Source organism: Protopterus annectens, chromosome 1.part0 (assembly GCF_019279795.1).
Source record: "Protopterus annectens isolate FY-2018-M chromosome 1.part0, PAN1.0, whole genome shotgun sequence".
Classification (NCBI taxonomy): Eukaryota; Metazoa; Chordata; order Ceratodontiformes; family Protopteridae; genus Protopterus; species Protopterus annectens.
The window spans coordinates 1,776,878,640-1,776,902,541 of record NC_056725.1 but is presented as its reverse complement, the minus strand read 5'-3'; the positions used below and the strand labels follow the sequence as shown (position 1 = coordinate 1,776,902,541).

Sequence of the window (23,902 nt, the reverse complement as noted above, 5' to 3'; positions counted from 1 at the left end):
ACATTACTTATTGTATCCCTTGGCTACACACAGGGATGATTGCACCCCTTCAGCACCATGCCCACAGGGATGATGCCCCTTTCAGCACCATACACACAGGGATAATTGTATGCGTTCGGCACCATAAACACTGGGATGATTGTACGCCTACAGCAAGATGCACACAGAGATTATTGTACCCCTTCAGCACTATGCACACAGGGATGATTGGACCCCTTGAGCAGCAAGCACACAGGGATGATTGTACCCCTTCAGCACCATGCACACAGAGATGATTGTACACCTTTAGCACCATGCTAACAAGGATGATTTTACCCCTTGAGTAGCATGCACACAGCGATGATTGTACCCCTTCAGCCCTATGCATACAGGAATGATTGCATCCCTTGAGCAGCATGCACACAGGGATGATTATACCCCTTCAGCACCATATACACAGGGATGATTGTACTCCTTCAGCACAATGCACACAGGCATGATTGTATGCCTTCAGCATCATGCACACAGGGATGATTGTGTGCCTTCAGCACTGTGCACACAGGAATGATTGTACTCCTTCAGCATGATGCACCCAAGTATGATTGCACCCCTTCAGCAGCATGCACACACGGATGTTTGCACACCTTCAGCAGCATGCAAACAGGGATGATAGTACCCCTTCAGCACCATGCACACAGGGATAATTGCACCCCTTCAGCACTATGCACACAGGGATGATTGTACACCTTCAACAGCATGCACAGAGGGATATTTGTACCCCTTCAGCACCATGCACACAGGGATGATTGTACCCCTTTATCACCATGCACACAGTGAAGATTGTACCCCTTCAGCACTATGCAAACAGGGATGATTGTACCCCTTCAGCACCATGCACAGAGGGATGATTGTACCCCTTCAGCACCATGAACACAGGGATGATTGTACCCCTTCAGCACTATGCACACAGGGATGTTTGTACCCATTCAGCACCATGCACACAGGGATGATTGTACACCTTCAGCACCATGCACACAGGAATGATTGTACCCCTTCAGCACCATGCACACAGGGATGATTGCACCCCTTCAGCACTATGCACACAGGGATGATTGTACACCTTCAGCAGCATGCACCCAGGGATGATTGTACCCCTTCAGCACTATGCACACAGGGATGTTTGTACCCCTTCAGCACCATGCACACAGGGAAGATTGTACCCCTTCAGCACTATGCACACAGGGATGATTGTACCCCTTCAGCACCATGCACAGAGGGATAATTGTACCCCTTCAGCACCATGCACACAGGGATGATTGTACCCCTTCAGCACTATGCACACAGGGATGTTTGTACCCCTTCAGCACCATGCACACAGGCATGATTGTACCCCTTCAGCACCATGCACCCAGGAATGATTGTACCCCTTCAGCACCATGCACACAGGGATGATTGTACCCCTTCAGCACTATGCACACAGGGATGTTTGTGCCCCTTCAGCACCATGCAAACAGGGATGATTATACCCCTTCAGCACTATGCACACAGGGATGTTTGTACCCCTTCAGCACCATGCACACAGGCATGATTGTACCCCTTCAGCACCATGCACCCAGGAATGATTGTACCCCTTCAGCACCATGCACACAGGGATGATTGTACCCCTTCAACACAATGCACACAGGGAAACTGAGCCTTCATCCCACACTGGCTACTGCTCTCCCTGTGACATCCATCTTCAAGCTATATTATATAGTAGTAGTAATTACCAGAAAACAACTAAGAAGAAATACAATACTATTTGAGAAAAAGGCAGGAGGAAGAATAACATGAAAAATATACTCAGGTATCTCAAGAGATTATGCAAAGTTAAAGAGACAAAAGAAATGTATATAGAGAATACAATCTGAACATGAGGGGTGAAGATCATGTACTACATGATACCATCTTTTTGCAGAAGTAAACATGCTGAATACACGCAATGTGTAACAGTCTTGCTCTCAAATTGGGTAGTGAATCAGTAAGCCATATCTGGGATCATGAGTGTAAAGGACAGGTATAAAGAACTGCATATTTAGGGTAGAGGTCTTTATATCAAAGATTGACAGGTGATTGTGTAAAAAAGTCTACATATTGGGTGGAACAAATCAACTTTATCTGCTGTCAGATGATATTGTGTAAGTGGCACTGCACTTTTGGATCAATGTCTGCTCATTTCCATTTATTTTTTAATCAGAAATATAAAACTTGGCTCATTCTGAAGAGTACTAACTACTAGTCCTTGTCTGTAGTATGACACAGAGTTAAGAAGGTTCCTGGAACTGTACCTTCTGCTTTTAAAATGTACGACATGCTCATTTTTAGACATCACTGTACTTGTGTATGTAATTAATCCTGCCAGAAATGTCATGCTCCAAATCTTCAAAACACTGGTCTAGTCATGCAGTTTGCAAAAGTTATGTTTCTTAACACTATGTGGGATACATATAATTCAGAATCAAGACATCCATAAACGTATATCGAATGTGAAAGTGAAAACTGTGGGATGCGGCAGATGCTACTTACAGTGAGTTTCTACCTGAACCACTAAAAAGCATAACTTACATCTTAAGTGTATAATCCTTCAGAATATCTGGTCCACAAACCACCTAGTATACATTCAAGGGAATCACAGAATCCTTGCACTTTAGTTGTTGTTTGTCTTTTGGCTTTTTCCCAGTTAGGGTTTGCCACAGCGGAACTCCGGTCCACTAATGATTGGCAGTTGGTTTTTATGGTGTCGAGTTGCCAGCCCGATGCCCAGCCTTCAACGAAGGCATGCCCATTCAACGCTTGCCTTTCCAACGCCCACTCAACCGCGGGGAGGACATGCAGACTCCACACAGAAGGCACTCCCAACCCAAGCCGAGAATCGCATGGGAGAACCTCTTGCTGTGAGGCAACAACGTTACCGCTGCACCACCATGGAAGTAGAATCCTTGCACTTTAGTAATGAGTATAAAAAACACTGCACTCAAATGTTATGCCATCTCAGAATAGCTAAAAGACAAAACATGTAGTTTTGGCCTTTGCTGACTGAAAGCCCCACCTTCAAAGTCAAAGTGGAGCATCTGTAGGGGAATGACAAAGACTAAGGTTCTTAAGAGGCACTAGGAATTTGTAATATTTTATGATATGCAAGTGATACCCCAAAATATCAGACACCAAGGTGCAGACCATGTACCAAAATAACATGCAGTTTTTGAAAAGGTCCTGGGAGAGTTTTTACATACTAATTTAAGAAATTATATGTCATCAAACATACATGTCCCACTCAGCTTTCTCGAAAAGCAATCAGAATAAAACACCAGTTTCTCAGCTCCAGCACACTGTGTAAGCTTTCTATAACCAGCTATGCAATCATCACATCTTAGTGAAAGGGAAATATTTTTTTATTTTTTTTTAATTATATGTATATGTATGTGAAACAGCTTGTGCCCTGAGTACTGGAGGAGCTGAAGAGAGAGAGAGTGTATGAAAGCAGAGAGTGCTGGCTCACCCATTCTGGGGAGACAGAGGAAGTCCACTGCAATGTCTGCAACTATTGGACAGAGAAAGGGGTGCACTGCATACACTGTATGTACCAGGAACATGTATTTGGCTTTATCAAGCTGCATCCAGACTTCAGTGGGCATCTGCAGAAACATGTACCCTCACAGATGAAAGCATAACAGGCCCTCACATCTGCAAGCACAGTTGAGCTGCCATATAATAGCACAGGGAAAAACAGAAAAACCCTGGTGGTTGCCTTGGTGATGGCCTATCATGACTGGCTCTCACCCCATAGGGAAACAAATGGGTCAATATGTGGCTGACAGGCATTGAGAAAGAAAAAAAGGGATGCAAAACCTACTGCTTTGGAGGTCTTCTTAATTTTTTGCTGTTTTGGTTTTTACTTCTAAGAGGTCTTCCATAAAAAGGCTGTCAGGTGTTATCTGCTGTGCAAAGACTTTTTTGATCTGTTGGCTCAAAATTTACACATAGGTATCAAAAAAGTGAAGCATGTATGTGGCTCTGTTGACTAGGTCTATACAACTTTAATAATAAATTCTTTAGAATCCCATGCTCTTAATATTTTTCATGTGGCATTAGGGCCTGCATATTATGCCATAAAATGTTGTATTATGATATATATGTGCAGTAATATTAGGCTTCAGTATTTGCTAGAATTTGCTGTGTGGCTGGTTCTTGTGACTTTATTTTTCCTCAAAGCTAGTGCACTAGACGTCTGTCACTGCATGTGACTCTCTCTGTTTGTTCATATCTCTTTCTTTCTCTCTCTGTTTTCATGAATTACTTTGTTTCATGAAGTTACCATGCCCCGTTTGTGATACCCCATTGGCTATTTCTAAAAGGAGGGCATGCATGCTTCTGCTCCCTTGGCCATTGCAGATTGCACTGATGGACCCCTTGCTTTAGTCCAGTACTGCTGAAAGCAGAATCAGAATACATGATGCTTTGCATTTGTATCCTCTTATCCTTATAATGGTAAGGTATGTCAGTTACGTCAAGTATCCAGCAGCCGTACCACATCCAGCCTTCATTTCTTACACTACTCAACCACCAGAGAACCTCTTTTATCATTTCTAATACTACTTACATTTAATGCTAAAACTCCTGTTATCCTTTTCCTTTTTGAAACTTTCTTATCTTAAGGCTGATTCTCCAGTTCATTCTTCATCACGCTTTACCCTTTCTTCCCCTCTAGCTGTATATAGTCTTCTTTGCATTGTAGTGGCATAAATTTCTCTTTTCCTTAATCTGAAAGGCATGTTCTTGAAGTAACTCTTCCTCAGAAGTTTGTAAATGTTCTTCATTTTCTTCCCATACCAAGTTTGATTGTAATATCTTTTATTACAACGCTCTCTTTTGTTTATTTTTCTGCTAAACTTTCCTCTTCTTCTGTCATTCTCCAATATGGGAGAGTCAAACCAGAAGCGACCAACCTCTTTACACTTCCTGCATATTCGCTTTAATTTTCTGCTAAATGTCCCCTTTCCCCACATTGTCCACATTTCCTTTTGAGACAGTCTTGTACCAAGTGAGTGTCATCACCACAAAAGTATCATGTTTTAGTTGACCTCAGTATGTAGCAAAGCTACTTTTCCCATTCAAAAGCATTGTGTTCTATATACATTGAAGTTTACTTTCATTAGCATTCATTGATAGCAACACCTCCCAACCCCCAGCCCAAACATTTCTATCATAATATATTTTCTTTCTATTCTTACTGTATTTATTTATTTATTTTACATTTGCTTACCAGGAAAGTCTGACTGGACACAAGTCCTTTTTCAGCAGATGGCCAGGGGAAAAAAAGCTCTACATTTCACATGTATAATACTGTCCATTTTCAGAGTTACAGAAATATAACTTTTGTAGCTCTTCTTTCGGCTGCTCCCATTAGGAGTCACCACAGCAGATCAACTGTTTCCATTTCTTCCTGTCCTCTACATCTTGCTCTGTCACACCAACCACCTGCATGTCCTCTCTCACCTTATCCATAAACTTTATCTTAGACCTTCCTCTTTTCCTGTTACCTGGCAGCTTCATCCTTAGCATCTTTTTCCCAATATACTCTGCATCCCTCCTCAGCACATGTCCAAACCAATGTAATCTTGCCTCTCTGACTTTGTCTGCAAATCTTCCAACCTGAGCTGACCCTCTAATATACTTCTTCCTGATCCTGTCCATCCTCGTCACACCCAGTGCAAATCTTAACATCTTCAACTCTGCCACGTCAAGCTCTGACTCCTGCCTTTTTGTCAATGCCACTGTCTCCAACCCATATAACATAGTTGGTCTCACTACCCTCTTGTAGACCTTCCCTTTCACTCTTACTGGTACTTTTCTGTCACAAATCACTCCTGAAACTCTTCTCCATCCACTCCATCCTGCCTGTACTCTCTACTTCACCTCTCTTCCACACTCACCATTACTCTGAACTGTTGATCCCAAGCACTTAAACTCATCCACCTTCCCCACCTCTACTCCCTGTATCCTCACCATTCCTCTATCCTCCCTCTCAAATATAACTTTATACAGCTTGCATCAAATAAAACTAGGATGTCAACAGAAAAAAACAGTACATCAAGCAGAAAAAAAAATTGCATCAAATGAAGCCAGGATGCCTGAGGATAAGGTTGTTGAAAGAAGATGGAGTTAGACTAGCCTGGGGAGTCACAGTTGCAGATCCAGTTAGTTTGGAGGTATGCTTTTAGAGCCTTCCTAAACTGGAATAGAGATATTGTGGCTGAAATATTAGTAGGCAGAGTGTTCCATATCTTGGCTATAAAATTAGAATATAGAGAGGCTCCTGTAGAGTTGTTGGGTTTAGGGACTTGAAAGAGAGGTTTATTGCTGGAGAGTAAGACTCTAGCACTGGAGTATTACATTTTGTAATGCAGGGGTTTTATCAGAGTAGTAGAGAATCTTATGCGTTATAAGCTGGTTATAAAAGAGAAGATGGGGAAATTCAAGCCAGTTGAACTTTTAAGGGGTGAGCAGTGGTGTGTTTGATGTGGACTATTGCTGGCAAACCTTGCAGTTTTATTGTAGCAGGCGTCAAGTTTAGATGTCTGATTTTCTAAAATTGGTGAGAATAGGGGCGGTATAAAGAAGTATGGAGAGGAGATATCTTTGTGCTATTTTAGCCCTGGTGGTGTTTGTGAGAAATTGTTTATTTCTATATAGTGTCCCCAATTTTTTATGAACTTTCTTTATGGTGAGTGAAATGTGAATGTCAAATTTCATCTAGCAGTCTATTTTAATTCCCAGGAGTTTGGTGTGAGTAATTGGAGAGATAGTTGTCTTATTGTTAGAGGTGATAGAAAAAGTGGGTATGGAAGTGGAGTGGTTAGTAGGGTGGAATATGATATGTTTGGTTTTGTTGGGATTTAGTATTTGCTGAGATTTAGTAAGTCATTCTTCCACAGAAAGGAAAGAGGCCTGTGTTTGTAAGTGGAGTTCTTGAAGGGAGGGAGAGGTGCAGATTAGTGTAGAGTCATCAGCATATTGGATGAGTGAAGCATGTAGAGTAGACGTATAAAGGTTATTAGTGAAAATGGGGAAAAGTAAAGGACCCTGGATAGAGCCCTGAGCAACATCCAGTGTGACTGGTAATAGAGGAGAGAGTTCTTGTCTCCACTGTACTGCTTATTGCCTACCAGACAAGTAGCTTTGAAACCATGTGATGTTGGGTTTACTAAGATTAAGTTCTGAGAGGGAATTAATGAGTTTGTTGTGGTTAACCATATCAAATGCTTTAGAGAGATCCAGAAAGATAGCAGAGACATAGTTACCATTGTTCTGGTGGCTGTTTACTGTTTTACAGAATGACATGAGGTCTGTTGTAGTGCTGTTATAAGGTCTAAAACCATGTTGAGTGTTTGTGAGGAGGTTGTGGGTGTTAAGGTAATTCACGAGTTGGGTGTGTACACACCTCTCTAGTATTTTGGACAGTGTTGAGAGTATTGCTATTGGCCAATAGTTAGTTAACTCTTTTGAGTTACCCCCTTTGTGGAGAGGGATGATAGAAGAAGTTTTCCATATTACAGGGACTAGGTTTTCAGAAACTGAATGGTTGATAAGAATAGATACGGGGTATGCAATAGCATCAGCTGCTATTTTTAAAAATTCAGCAGGGAGTTTGTCAGCAGCTAGGGTGGTAGGTTTAAGTTTCATAATGAGCTTTTTAATAGAGCCAGTACAGACAGGATGTAGAGTAAAGCCATTGTTGTTAGTATTGTTGTCAGGTGGAAGGTTGGAGGATTGCAGCTTTGTGAGTTAGCTAGAGTGAGAATGGATTCAGTGATGAATTTGTTGAAATGGGTGGCAATAATGAGTGTGGGGTGTCAGTTGTTTTTGGAAGGAGAGTACCTGATTTTCCAGGAAGGAGTATGCTGTTAATGGCAGACCGAGAATATTTTGGGGTTATTTTGATATTCTGTTTGTATATTGTGATAGTAGTTGATTTTGTCTTTTTTGACATTTTCCTTTGCCTTGTTGCGCAGTTCTAGATATGCCTGCTTATATATATGGGATCCAGTTTTATGCCAGAGTGCCCAGGCTTTCTCTCTAGATTTCATCATAGATCTGGTCTTTTTGTCCAACCATGGGGAGTAGTTGGCTTTGACTCTAATTTTTTCTGGGAGAGGCCTGGGAGTTTAAGATGTCTTAGAAGTTAGAGTTGAAGTATTGAACTGCATTGTCAAGGTTAAGGATCCTGCGAGGAGTCCAGTTACATCCTTGTAGTGCTATGTTGAAGCTAGATGGATTGATGTTTTTCTTGTTTCATATTACATGATAAGTAGTGGGCTCTTCGTGGTTGGTGCAATGTCTAATTATATATGTAGGTAAGTGGTCACTCATGCTGTCAGGGAGGCAGCCTGAATGACATATAAGGGTTGGCCTGTTTGTCAGAATCCAATCAATTATTGATTGTCTGTTGGAGTTTTTGTCAGTTCTCGTGGGGGAGTGGATAAGCTGAGAATATCCATGGAGGTTGGTGAAGTTTGTGAGGGAACTTGAGTCACAGGTTGACCAGTCAGTGTTGAAGTCCTCCAATATGATGGTTTCATGTTGGAGGAATTCAGAAGCCCAATCAAGTAGGGTCTCCAGGATAAGTGAGTTGTTTCCAGGAGGTATGTAGCAGCCAGTTATATTAATACATTTTCTAGAGTTACTGTACATCTACTGTATGTAATACAGTACATGAAAAGTCTTTAATTCATAGTCACCCATATCTGAAGTTCTGAACTGACAGTTATTTCTTTTTTTTCTCCCTTTGGTTGTTTGCCAAAGTTCAGAAATAAATAGTTATTCCCTGGATCTACTACTGTCCATTTTTCAACTTCACCAGTAACTCATTCTAACAATGCAAAACTTTCAAATGTCACTTTAAAGAAACGACCTATTCCTAAATATACAAATGGCCTTCTGTCTTTAAAAATTAACATCTACTACTGTAGTATTTATGCTAACTCGTGTCTGTGTCTTAAGTAATTTGACAAGAAATTCCATTCTGCATAACCCTATCACCCAAGTGGTCACCCTTTTATTCCTGCTGAAAGACAATATTAATATTAGTTTTTCAGATATGGAATTTCCACTTAGGCCACAGCAAAACCATCTCTACAATTTTACAAGTCATTTGGAGAGACACTAGGAAATTATATTTCTGTCTGCTTTGCCCTTAACAGAAGATCCAAACAACTGATTGTCCTTCAGCAGTGTAGATGTTTTGCAGTGTAGATGTTCTGCAATGTAGCTTTTCATTTGCTGTACAACTGGAGCAGGTCCCACTTTATAATCTAGAAATACTGAAATTTCGAATTTCAGTATCTCGAGACCATAAAGTGGAATTTTTAAAATCCCGAAACTCTATAAGCGCGAATCCGGAAATGTCAGATTCGCGGTTAAGATGTTCCGGTATTTGACGCTGAATGTACTGTGTGTAGGATGTATCGTGCAGTGTGTGTATTTAGCTGGTATGTAAGGTAAGTGGGCATTTTGTTGGGTTTTAGGTATGTGTTTGAGTGTATGTGAGTGTGTTTGGAAGTTTTATGCGTGGGTTAGGGTAGGCAAGTAAAAGTATGAATGTTTAAGTGTTGAAAGTGGTGGTGTTCATATATTTGTGATGTGTGTGTGGCGGGTACTGTAGAGTGTGTAGTGGTGAGTTTGCTGTCTTTTTTTGTTTGGTGCGATCTTGGAGTTAGTATATATAAGTTGGAGGTTTGGGGGCACAGCCCCCCCACATGGGGGTGCAGGGGGCTTGTTCCCCCTTTTATATGTAGTGTAGGTTTGTTGGTTTGTTGGTTTGTGTTTTTGTGTTTGTGTGTGTTTTGTTTGTTGGTTTGTTGTAGTGTGGGTTGCAGGATGTATGTGTTGTGTGGTGTATGGTGTGTATATGTTTGTGATTTTGTGTTTCGCAGTTTTGGGGTTTCAGAATTTGGAACATTCGACTTTATGGTCTTGGGATACTAAAATTCAAAATTTCAGTATTTCAAGATTATAAAGTGGAACTATATATATATATATATATATATATACACATACACATATATATATATATATATATATATATATATATATATATATATATATATATATATATATATATATATATATTTATAATAATGTAAATTATATTACTATAATTTTATTGATGGCTCACCATAGAGGTCCTTTTAGAAACAAATAATGGACTGGTATGAAAGGTCACCCTAGCCTTATGAAGAGTTACACTAAAATTCATATAGTTCAGAGATACCCATATATAAAATTATCACTAGTAAGCATACAGTTTTCTGTAATATAATTATAGTATCACCATGTGCTGGTTTGAACAGAGGTAAAGTTAACTTTCCCAACATGAAAATGAGGTCCCATGGATTGCTGTTTCTGTAATGGGGAGCAAATTCGAAAGATACGATGACGGAAAGCTTTGCAAAGCTTGAAGAGCATCATGCACTAATGACCTGTCCTTTCATCAAAATTGGAAATGACCATCAACTGCACATTGAGAATGGAATAGCTGAGCTCCAACCTAAATAAATCCAAAAGATAATCAAGTACAGGAGATAGAAATACTTTTATTGGAGCTACCCCCACACATCCAGAAGAACACCCCTTCCATTTCTCAACTAGGTTTTCTGTATTGACATTTTGAGAGGTGATTTCAGAAAACAATACACTTAACACTGAAGTCCAGAAACTCTAGCTGACTGACAGACACCATGCAGTTAAAAAGAAACAGCACAAATTTCTTTAAGGGGAGAAACATTTGTGGATAGATGAAGTGATGTAATAGCACTGGAAAACAAAACCATGTCTCTCTCAGCTAGAATGGGGGCTATCAGTGTTAGTTATTCTGATTTCCTTCTGCCCTGTTGATAAAACTGGAGATTGAGGCAATGGGTGATAAGCCTACAAAAGAGTCTTGGGTCAGGTAGTTGCCACAACATCCTGAGAACTTGTCTCCATTTTTGGTATCAATAAAAATAAACTACTGAATTTTCTATTGGTCAGTCAGGAAAAGCATCCCATACTGAATAAGCACGCTGGTGGAAAGCAAAGCAACACCTTCTGAGTGAGCACCCATGAGCTTCCTCATAGTCAGAATAGGGGATATATTACCTGGAACGGAGCTGAAAGGCTTTGCTTCTGGGCTGGTGCTGCCACTGTCTGACCTGGAAGAGTATTCTCCACCTACAATGCAAACTCTTTGGACAGCCAAAACAGACACAAAGCCTTGTGTTGTTCAAGGCATGACCAAAATAGCATGCTCCCACCTGTGAGTTGTAAGGGCCATAAAGGCATCCATTACAGGGGTATAACCCAGGCAGTCTGTTTAAGAACCTTTATTTCTGCTCCTGAGAGCACAGAGTAGAAAGAAGAAAATGCAATGTCCATTGTCCTTCTCTTCTGTGGCCGTAAGGATGCCTCTTAATGTTTCATCCATAGAAGAAGAAGAATACAGGAACAAGGAACACTCCTGCTCACTCATGTCTGGATGAAACTCTTAAACCTGACATCCAAGAAAATGGTCTGTTAGTTTTACATTTTTATTTTGCAGGTATTTCAGAAACAGTGGAAGAAGACAATTTATGTTTCTCTGTGTCTGGGTCTTGAGAAATAAAGGAAGTAGATAGCTTATGCTTCTTTGTGGTTGTGTCTTAAAAAATGTCCTGGTCCTACTGCTGCAACTAAAAGCAAGGAATAGCATGGACAGGAAATGAACACAACCAGAGAATGAAGTGTACCGGAAGGAGCAAAAATCTGGGTTTAGGCATTTTTGGGTCTGTATCAAAGCTTGTGCCAAACTACTATGGACACATGATTTGAATAAGGTGGAATGTACTTATATAAAGCAAGAAAATAATGATGACATTTGTGAAAGGATAATTATCTGAGCATGCATCTCAGGAAACCTAGTCCACACTTCTAAACTCTATCCTGAACAACTGAAAAGAACAGGACAGAAGTTCTCAAACTCTTCAATATCAAAAGAGTGAAGATGGACAGTGGTTGGGTTCTAGCAGAAGGGCTACAAAGAAATCTGCTGCACTGTCAAAGTACCACTGATGTTGTCCAGTTAGGTTCTGTTGACAGAGCATCTCTACGTTAGATTATTTGTACTGGAACAATAAGAGAGTTAAACTTTATGTCTTAGTTCTGTGTTTTATACTAGGGAATTAATCTTCACTACTGATCAATGTACATGATTTATCGTGTGTGTGTGTGTGTGTGTGTGTGTGTGTGTGTGTGTGTGTGTGTGTGTGTGTGTGTGTGTGTGTGCGCGCGTATGTGCGTGTGTGCATGCGTGCGTGTGCGTGTGCGTGTGTGTGTGTGTGTGTGTGTGTGTGTGTGTGTGTGTGTGTGTGTGTGTGTCCATAGATGATATGACTTCCTTAACAATGCTTCATCTGTTGTTGCACTGATACTTGCTATCCGATTTATCTGATTCATCTCTCTTGTTTTTATTTTGTTTTTGTCACCAGTTTGAGATGCTGACAGGTTCTCTGCCTTTTCAAGGGAAAGACAGAAAAGAAACAATGGCCCTTATTCTAAAGTAAGTACTGTTATTTTATTCTGTTATTATAATTTTATTTAGCATTTGTTAAACAGTTAATTGGGTGGGAACAATTACTGTCACAGTAACAAAGTCGATCTTTCTCTCTGTATGTATGTATATATATATATATATATATATATATATATATATATGTGTGTGTGTATATATGAGCAGTGTGTTGTTTGTATGTTCATTTGATCAAATATTCTTAATGTCACATGAGCTATAAAGATAGCTTTGACTGCAGCATGCCAGCATTACTTCATGGAAGGTCATGGTATAGCACAGAAAGAACATTTTCCCTTTCTGAACTGTTTTGCAATATCACAGTTGATATATATAATTAGCAGGGGTATGGGGTTGAAAAAAGTTAAAGAAAGAACTTTTGGGGACAGGGTTTGATTTAGTAGGTTGAAACCTAATATTTTTAGTGGTGTGTGTTTCACAGAGTATATTTGTACACTTGTAATTGAGTCATATACTGAGACCATTGTTGCTACATTTTAAGCTTCTATTTTGATTAACTCTGCCTACCTTTATGTTTGTTTAAGTACAATCAACTATTCCTTAAGAAATTTTGTCATGTTTGCTGCCTAAATTTTTCTACAGTGCAGGTACACACACACACACACACACACACACACACACACACACACACAATTATTTTGTCACTGCACAAAATAAAACCATGATAAGTATGCATCCAATTCACATGCTAGTCATCAGTAAAGGAAGTGTCTCAGCTAAAGTTCGCTTCATTTTAATTATAACACACATTTTATAAAAACCTAGTAATGATTCTAAGTATCAGATCCAATAACTAATTGTGTACTGCATTACTGGTCTATATTGCATTGTCAAACTTTTCAAAAGTTCGAACGTCATATGGTTGACACCATATGATCAAACTTTTAAAAGTTTGAACGTTTCAACAGAGATCTCCATACAGTGTGGAATGGGAAGATTTCCCTTTCCTGCACTGTAGTTTGATCTCAGAGGTGGTATATTTAAAGAGTGGGGGATGCAGGGGGGCAAGCTCCCCTGCTTAAAACTTTCAGGTAGGTTTTTTTCCTGTGGTTCATTTTTTTTTTTTTTTAGATTTTCGAACTTTTAAAAGTCCGATCATATGGTGTCGACCATATGATGTTCGAACTTTTAAAAGTTTGATCATCTAATATAGATGCCTGCATTTCATGTACCTGCCCTACTTTATGACACTTTTCAGCTGCTTAAATACCAAAGGAAGAAGGAAGGTTTCCAAAGCCCTACACCATTCTCTGGCTCAGGTGTACAGTATAATACTTTGGACAGCACAAAATCTGCAGTAATCACGATTATTTCAAGGTACTCTAATGGAGACTTCAAGAGCCTATTAAGATTACAGAGTACAGTGAGGCCTCATTTTTGATTGGGCAAAGCCATTTTTGATTGATTTTTCTCCTTAGTTCACCTAGACAACAAACAGACTTTCAGAATATTAAGCAACATATGCTGAATATTTAGCCCTGACCTCTGTTCAGACCTCTCAACTGCCCAGATTTTTGCTGAATGTCCAGATTTTCACCTCATAAATTTGCATTTTTTTCTGGCAAATCAGTGAGGATTCAGCTCATTAAATAATGACATACGTTTGTGTTTCAGACTTCATTTCCTTCAGAAAAGGCACACTAATACAAATCCTGTTATTCTAGCAGCTAAGTTTAAACTTTGTAAGAACGATTTAAAACTTGTCCTTATTTGTTGGCCTTTGACCCTATTATTTTAGGCTTTGTCCAGATTTCTTGTGCTAAGAGGTTGAGAGGTATGCCCTCTGAGAATACTTTCATGAGAGGCAGGGACATGTGTTACTTTTTTCAGTTACTAAGAAGAAACTAGTAATATTAGTCTGGAGGGTGTGTGCTGCTCACACCCACAGTGAGAAGGCACGGTAGCCCTTCCCCCACATAAATAATTACATTTCATTGAACCTGATCATCAAGGGGTTTAATCTTCCATGAGTCATAGTGGAAGGACTTACTATAATCTTGTTTTAAAACCAAGGGTAATGTTCATTAAAATTATGCTTAGCTTTGCTGCAGTGCTGCCTATCAAGTAGTGTAGGCTGCATTGTTAGCTTTTCTCTCTAAATGTCCTGCATCCTTTCAGTAGTTTGTTCATGTATGCACAAACACTTCAGTGACACCAAAATGAAATACTTCCCAAAGTGACCCCTTCAGTAGTATGCCCAAATATGGGCAAGCACTTGACTGACTATAAAATGATGGGTCTATATTAGGATATCAAAGTATTACTACTTTGAATGTTCTAATATCGAACCATTTCACCCAAAACACCACAACTTCGAACACTCAAAACAGCAAATTTTTTCCCAGGGAAAAAAATTCGCTGTTCCAACAAACATACACACAACACAAGCACATGAAAATACATAATCCACACACATACACTTCACAAAACCCTACATTAAACCATACATACACTACTAGCTATCCACTTACCTTAACCCAACCCTAACTCTAAGGTCCGTAACTACCACACACTCACCTTACCCGCTGCCTAACCCTAACTCACCTATCCCGCCCTAACCCTAAAGTCTTTCACTATCGCACACCCACCTCACCTGCGCCCTAACCCTAACTCACCTAACCTGCGCCCTAACCTTAACATCCACACATTCGCACACTTACCTCAACCCGACCTGTAACTTCCCACCAAAGTCCTGATACTCGCGAAGCCACAGAAACAGCCCACCAAATTCTATCCCTGGGAAAGAATTCAGTGTGCCGCTGCTTCGCGATTACCAGTGTTCGAACTTTACAGTTCTAACATCTGGTATTCGATATTCAGGCGTTTTGACGGACTGATATATACCCTAAAATGAAGCATTTCCCCAAGTGTCCCCTTCAGTAGTCTGTCTGTATGTCCATGTATGCATAAGCACTCCAATGACATCAAAATGAATCATTTCCTCAAGTGACGTCTTCAGTAGTCTGTCCAAGTTTGTATGCACAAACACCAAAATGAAACATTTCCCTAAACAACCCCTTCAGTAGAATGTACAACTCTGAAAGGATAAAAACAATGTAAATGCAGTCCCATTTAGTTATTAATCTAATTAGTATTGCACAAGGTGTTTTATTATTTTATACAGCAGTGGTGGTGCTGCAGTAGCGTTGTCGCCTCACAGTAAGACGCTGTCCAGTTCGATTCTCAGTTAGAGCATCTTCTGCGTGGAGACATGCGTGAATGAGCGTACCTTCGTTGAAGGTTGTGCGTCAGGCCTGGCAAGCTGGTATGTAAAAATCAGCTGCCAATCATTAGTGGACTGGATTTCCGCTGTGGCGACCCCTAACCGGGAAAAGCCGAAAGACACAAACAAACAATACAGCAGTACTTTTCAAGACATTGCCATTAAGTGTATTCAGTGGTAAAATATGTTTATCTGTGTGTTGTACCATCAGCAACCTCATGCTTGGCGCAGACTGATTTTAAAAACAGCCTGAATAGTGTGTTTTGTTTCTGTGGAAATAGTTACTCATTTATGCATTATTTTTAGGTGTCTAAGAGAAGATAATGATGTTAGTTGTGCTGTGCATATCTCTCAACTGTCCACATTATTGTAAAATGCCCCTGACTGTATATTTCATACATGACCCCTATATGCATATCGCAGTCTGTCTCCATGATCTACTTCAAACACTTATATTATTCCATCCCCTAGCACCCTCCAAATAGTTTCAAGAATAAACTGTTCCCTCATAAACTGCACTACATATCTGTCTCACAGTTTCATACTAGATTTGCACCAGAAATGAAAAATAAAACAGTTCACATTGCATACAGAGAATTTAAATAATGCACTGAATTCCATTACATTGTGTGTGTGTGTGTGTGTGTGTGTGTGTGTGTGAGTGTGTGTGTGTGTGTGTGTGTGTGTGTGTGTGTGTGTGTGTGTGTGTGTGTGTGTGTGTGTATGTGTGTGTATGTGTGTGTGTCTGTGTCTCCACATGTCTGGTTGGTGAGTAACAATGCGTGAGACACATCTTTGTTGTAGATCATTACAGTGCTTGTTTCTAATTTCATATCCATGGTTAATTTTCAAACAGATCCATACCATTTACTAACTTCTCCCCTACATGCCAAACAAAAACACTTTACCCACACATACTGCTGCCACTTAAAACATTAACAAAAGCAACTATGCACAGCTGTGAATCAATAATGATAATACTATGTATGACCACAAAATGAAAGTATATAAATATAAAATAAGGATATATATTTATATATATATATATATATATATATATATATATATATATATATATATATATATATATATATATATATATATATATATATATATAGTGACCGGCAGCAAAGAAATTCACTACACCCAACAGGACCCATGTTTCTTGAGATTTCCTAAACATATTTCACTACGTTATGGAGGAAGCCACACAACCTCATCAGCATTGCTGCCATGTTAACTTAAATAAGGGTCATCCTTAGAAGGATTTAAAAATGTAACATCAGAGGTTTAATGAAAAACTTGGACATCACAGCTATCAGTAAAGGATGCCCCCCCAGTCCTCAAAATCACTTTCATGCACTGAACTAACAGCTTTAGTGGAATCCCTTACATGACATTAAGGGTCAGAGGGCATTCCACAGAGAATTACAAGGAGGTGGAGCATCACAGAATGAAAAATAACAGAAGAAAGGAAATTGATTGCAAACCATGAAAACGATTATAGCAAAACCACAGAAGGATACCTTGCACAATAAAACAGCCATGACAAATCACTTTTACTGACACATAAATGATAAACCAGTAACCATTTGAAATGTCAGGACTCACTAGATTGAGTCCCAAACCATGAAGTCTGAATGGCCACAAAAATCAGATTTTAGCATAGTAACTCTGACATGGCCATTTCCTGGAATATTCCCTTTTCTCTGAGATATGGCGGTCTCAGAGTTGGTATTTATAAGTTCGGGGGATGTGGTGGGCTTGCCCTTCCCCACACCTGAGGGTATAGAGGGGCTTGCCTCCTGCAAAAAAAAAAGTTAAAAGGAGAAGAGCAATGTTCAAGATTTGCTATTCTCCTGGGTTTGTGGTCGTTTTTTTCAAATGACAACATTTCAATAGGGAGCTGACAAATGCCTCTATGAAAATCCAAGAAAATGGAAGAGAAACGTATCTATCTGTCTATCTATCTAGTTAGCTAGCTATCCATATATCCAGTCTTTGTTGACTGAGTTAGTCCCAGTAGGCTTGTAGCCTCTTTTCAGCGGAGACCAAAGGTGAAATTTATAGTACTAGAAGAAATTTGGTCATAGTGCCAGGGAACTTTACTTGTTTTTGGTAAGTGCTGTGGGATCTCTTTCATCCAAATGAGCTACTCGAAGCAGATAGAACTTTAGTTTAATGTCTCATATGAAGAACACCATACTCAGGAGTGCAGAACCTCCTACTGTAGCACTGTATGTAGGAATAGGCCTAGATTGGCTTTAAACCATCACATTAGAGATTGGACATAAGGTGGTATTGGTCTTCAAGATTTAGAATTATATTCCTTATTCTCAATTATTAAGACAATAATTTCTTGGTTAAGTAACAATTATAATGCCAAATGGAGGTATTTGGTATAAATCCCATTGTCTTCTTCTTCTTTCAGCTGCTCCCGTTAGGGGTCGCCACAGCAGATCAACTGTTTCCATTTCTTCCTGTCCTCTGTATCATGCTCTGTCACACCAACCGCCTGCATGTCCTCTCTCACCACATCCATAAACCTTATCTTAGGCCTTCCTCTTTTCCTGTTACCTGGCAGCTTCATCCTTAGCATCTTTTTTCCCAATATACTCTGCATCCCTTCTCAGCACATGTCCAAACCAACGTAATCTTGCCTCTCTGGCTTGTCTCCAAACCTTCCAACCTGGGCTGACCCTCTAATATACTTATTCCTAATCCTGTCCATCCTCGTCACACCCAGTGCAAATCTTAACATCTTCAACTCTGCCACGTCAAACTCTGACTCCTGCCTTTTTGTCAATGCCACTGTCTCCAACCCATATAACATAGCTGGTCTCACTACCCTCTTGTAGACCTTCCCTTTCACTCTTACTGGTACTCGTCTGTCACAAATCACTCCTGACACTCTTCTCCACCCACTCCATCCTGCCTGTACTCTCTTCTTCACCTCTCTTCCACACTCACCATTACTCTGAACCTTTGATCCCAAGTACTTAAACTCATTCACCTTTGCCACCTCTACTCTCTGCATCCTCACCATTCCTCTGTCCTCCCTCTCATTCACACACATATATTCTGTCTTAGTCCTGCTGACCTTCATTCCTCTTCTCTCTAGAGCATATATCCATCTCTTCAGGGTCTCCTTCACCTGTTCCTTACACTCACTACAGATCACAATGTCATCTGCAAACATCATAGTCCACGGGGACTCCTGTCTGATCTCGTCTGTCAACCTGTCCGTCACCAATGTTTAACCAAATCATATCATACTAAAATACCCACTCATAAATGTAATTGGTTAGTAAAAGACTATCTTATAGAAAACAAAAACAAACCAGTTAATGATTATTATTATTATATTATCTCTTTTTATATTAATATAATAATATCCTTCTATAAAAATTTCATCTTCAGAATTTGCTGAATATAAAGCATGGATTTTCTTTGTATTTCCAATTGCCTACACTCATAATAGTATTAATACATTTAATTTAACAACAATGAGTACATTTAAAGGCAAAACCTGTTTTACTGGTATCAGTTTACTAGACAGTGGAAAGTTACAAAATGATGACCATATCATTAATAAGTTTGAGTTTTGCAAAGACGTGGTTATTAATTCAAAACTGTAGAAAATGGTTGAACGTAAGATTAATCTAATACAACCAATAGTTAGACATTCTTTCCCTACATTCATTGATTTACTGATTATTTTAATGTAGCACTGGATAAAGATAGATGGCAACCGTTAACATGACACCCTAACCACATGTTGGAAAACACAATGAGAAAAAGGGATTTAATGATGATGTGGATGATGACTGAAGTTTGTTGAAAGTGGTTTCATCAATTGAACTTGACAGTATTGTCAGTCAAAGACATCTCATTCTACAAAGTGACATGACTCCACCATTGCACCAAAGACATGTCATTCTACAAAGTGACATGAATCCACCATTGCAGTCATTATCTAACCTGTAAGAATCACCAGTTTTGCTGAACTATAATTAAGGACCATTTTCCTGACCATGACCAAAACAGTACATGCTGCTCACTTAACAGTCACTAAGCAGCAATAATTGTGCTGGCATTTACATCACAATGCATAATGCAAAACTTACCGTCTTGTATGGTCATTGTGAATACCTCCACTATAACTTAAAGGCTCACATTCTGTATATTTATAAACTGAAGTAAAGAAACACAGATGTGGCCAGTAGATTACTTATGTCCATCCTGTCTCACTCACTTTCATACTCACTTGAAATTCCACATATTTTAATTAATGTCCACCAGTTTCCCAGGGCTAGGATTTTTTCCATGTCTAACCCATTTATCCTTTTCTGTTTCACCCACACAATCTCCACCAAAACAGTGGTTCTACTACCTGTACCCAGTCAACCAATTCATTCCTCTATGTGGGCATCAGCCATGCTCACTCTAAAGCCAGGCAACCTACAAGTCTATTAATTTCTGACCAGATATAGAGCCTATTTGGACCATTCATTCCACTGGAGATATGAGTTGGGTGTTAGAGAGTGACCCAGCATTAAAAAAGTATTGTGGTCAGATTGACTAACTCCAATATCATTACCCTACTGTTTACTCACCAATCATTGAGAATTGAGAACCTTGATAACTTAATATTTAAACATGAAAGGAATATCTTATAATATAGCACAGTCTCATGGTATTGTGATTTAAGTCATTTATGATTCTAAGGTCAAAATTATTCATACAGCTGCTAAGAAAATTGAGCAATATGGTTGCATAGTTTATATTATGTTAGGCTTGGATGCTATGGAACCATTTTTCAGTAAAAGTAACAGAAAACTCAAATCAGGTATCAGTAGATTAACAAAAGATTCAAGGATGGGAGGTACAATTGACAGTAAGCTCAGCAAAGTGCTGAGAATGCTTACGGCAGACGGTTGGAATGTGTTGGGAATTGGATAAAGATTGAGTGGTATATTTCATGATGTAATCTTCCTTAAGAAAGAAAGTACAGCTAATGAATAGTGTCTGGTATAGTACAAGAGCTACATTTTGACATGGAAAAAATGAAATCAGCCCTGAAAGAAACATTTGTAAAACTTGGGAATAAAGCTGGCAATGCTGAAAACTGATTCTAAAAAGCGTTATAAAGCTGATAGACCTAATGGAAATGGAGGAAGAGAATGACCTGACAGGCATTGTAGTTTTGCAGATGGCCTATAAAGCCAATAAGTCAGCTGACCTAAATGTGCAACCTGATGGAGAACATTAAGCAGGGGAGACAAGGGCAATAGTGGCAAGTATGAGACATCTGATTTGTAAAATGTATATTCACAGATTTAAGCAGTACCTACTGTAAAAAGGTGGAAGATAAAAGGCTCAAGGTATAATGGGGTAAAAATCAAGGTGTCAAAGGAGTACTTTACACAGCTGCATGTGAGATGGTGGTAGAATAATGAAGTCACTGGGTAAATAAGACAGAAGGAGGGGAAGGAGGCTCCGCCAAAATGATCTACCCCAGTGTTCTGACAGTCTTATGAAGGGGTAGGAGGTTTGTGTTTAAAGTGCATGAAGAAGGAGAGAGTTTCTGTGGCAGAGATATTGCCATGAATGAAAAAGCTCATGTGGCGGCGTTAAGTATGCTGCCCCAGAAATGAAAAAAGAATGGGAAAGGAGTGACATGTATACATTGGGCAAGTACAGTGAAGATGGGAACTGGGGCCAGACTTAGTTATCTAAGAATGGGCAACCCTAAAGGAGGGGCAAAGAGGACACAGGAGTAGATCAAGTGGAAATGGGGAGTTGGCCTAATGGTTAAGGTCTTAATGTCATATTCTGACCACTGGTAATTCGCTAGGCATCTAATAATCTGCAAACGGATAGCCTAGTATTTGACCAATGAACACCTCCAACATACAGTAGTTACGCACTGTGTGCTACAACCCCATCTTTTAGGGGCTTGAGGACTGGTATATTGGTTAAAGTATTTAGCAGAGATCCCTGAATAAAGAGAGCAAATGGGTATGATTAGATGCATTAGAAGAATTCAGCAATGAGCTGGGATTATCTTAAAGCAGGATAAGGTACAAGAGAGGGAATGAAAATAACGGAGAAGCTAAAATATGAGTCTCAGTATGAATCCAGAGTACAAGCGATGAGACGAGAATTGGCAAAGGAGATGGAGGCTGCATTGCACAAAGCAGCTTGCTGTATAACAAGCAAGGATGAGTGAAAGATAGGTGTAGAGGGGTTTCCATAAACAGCACTTGTCTTTCTTGTTCTTTTGTTCTTTTTGTGGGAAACGGAAAAGTTTGACTATAGGAGCAGAGGTCAGCAGAAGATGTGAATTCTGGAAAGTGACGGACAAGAAGGGTGATGGCAGTGTCTGAGCTAGAAGGAGTCTGGAAGTTGAAAATGAGGTGTTCTACCACTGACTGAGTCTGATAAGGGTGCTTGTTGCTGCAGCGTTTATCAAAGTTATTTGTTAGAGATGGTTTGAGGTATTATATCAAGTACTCTGGCAGCTGGGTGTTGTAGGGTGATTGATACTTACTGTTCCTGAATCGGAGGATGGCAAAGGGAAATGACCTATCTCTGTAACAAGTCACTATCTAATTATGTTTTGAGGACTAGCTAAAAATGAGTTTATGCAAAATACTGAAATAGTAGCTGTGAGAATCATGAGGCTGTGTGGTGATAAGATGGCAAGATATCTTGAAAGTAAATTGAAGTACATAATTAATGGAGAAGGGTACCAGTGAAACTACTAACTGTGTTCTTGAGTGTGGGACGACTGGATAAAAAATGTTATATGCATACATAGTAAATCACTTAGCAGATTGTGGGGTTGCTTAAGGGGACAAGGTGATAAATTAATGTAATACTGCCTGACAAAAAAAAGTAGTAATATTTCTGAGTTATGTCAGTTTGTCTTCTGTATGTTAGACAAAGCCCAAATGTTGGTGAAAATGAAAAAAACAGACTACACCAAAAGGGAATGGAGGTGGTAATAAAAAAGGTCAGGGGGAGATAAGCAGGGTGAGTTTTTGTTGCCTTACAAACTTCTTTGGATGCAGTGAAAGGGCACATTTTCTTAACTGACCTAGGAAAGTTAAGTAAATGTTGGTAAGAACAAACTGGGATTACACACACTGACCCCACAGAGATAGCAAACCTGCTAGCAGATAGGTTTGGTGAAAATTTCACTTCCTTATCCCCTCCAAACTTGCAACAAACCTTCCCCCTAACCCCCTCCCCCACGCTATATATTTGAAGAGTAGGTCCTTAAAGCCTTATACAAGGCAAAAAACACAGCCTCTGTGGGACCAGACGACATCCCAGGCTGTCTTGTCTTCTAAACAGGCTAAAACATGAACTAGCATCACCACTAAGTAACCTTTTCAGTCATAGCCTACAGGCTTTGTTCCTGTGGAATGGAGAACAGCAACGGTTATTTCCCTCCATAAAGGTGGCCTAGTGACAGACCTGGGGAATTACAGACCCATAAACCTGACCAGCCTCATCTGTAAGGTCATGGAACGGATTCCCTATTAGATGAACGAACACTTAAAATGTCGAGTACAACATGCTCGACAGCTTTTAAGTGAACATTCTTCTAAGCAAAACCTAAGAATGTTGAAACAAGGAGTTTTGAAAAGTTATAGTTCACCAGCCATCAGGAAGCAAACAGCTGACATCAGAACATTCACCTTGTCTAGCCATTCTTACAGTCCTCCACTGTGGTGCGGTCTCGTCGTTCAACCTGTGTAATGTTATGACAGTCCTCCGCTGTAGTGTGATCTCGGAGTTGTATATTTAAGTAGGGGGGTCTTGGGGGTGTGGGGGGCGAAGCCCCCTTCTTTATTTTGTTTGTTGATTTGTTTTTGTTTTGTTTTTTTTGGAGGGGGGTATTGGTGTACAGTATATTTTAGCCATCAGCCATTGGCTTTCTGACGGCTGGCCAACTATAGCTTTATGACTCTCCTTGTTTCGACATTATGGGGTTTTGCTTAAATGAACTTTCGCTTAAAAGCTGTTGAGCATGTCATACATGACCTTTT

General features: G+C 39.7%; 1 protein-coding gene across 2 annotated transcripts in view; it reads left to right on the top strand.

The window, feature by feature from the left end:
* RPS6KA2 (ribosomal protein S6 kinase A2) overlaps positions 1-23,902 on the top strand; it is a 2,145,504-nt gene that overhangs the window by 1,112,132 nt on the left and 1,009,470 nt on the right. For both annotated transcript variants that reach the window (XM_044069491.1, XM_044069485.1), the window contains exon 9: positions 12,519-12,589. In XM_044069491.1, the coding sequence (XP_043925426.1) occupies positions 12,519-12,589 (71 nt within the window). The remainder of the gene's footprint in view (positions 1-12,518; positions 12,590-23,902) is intronic.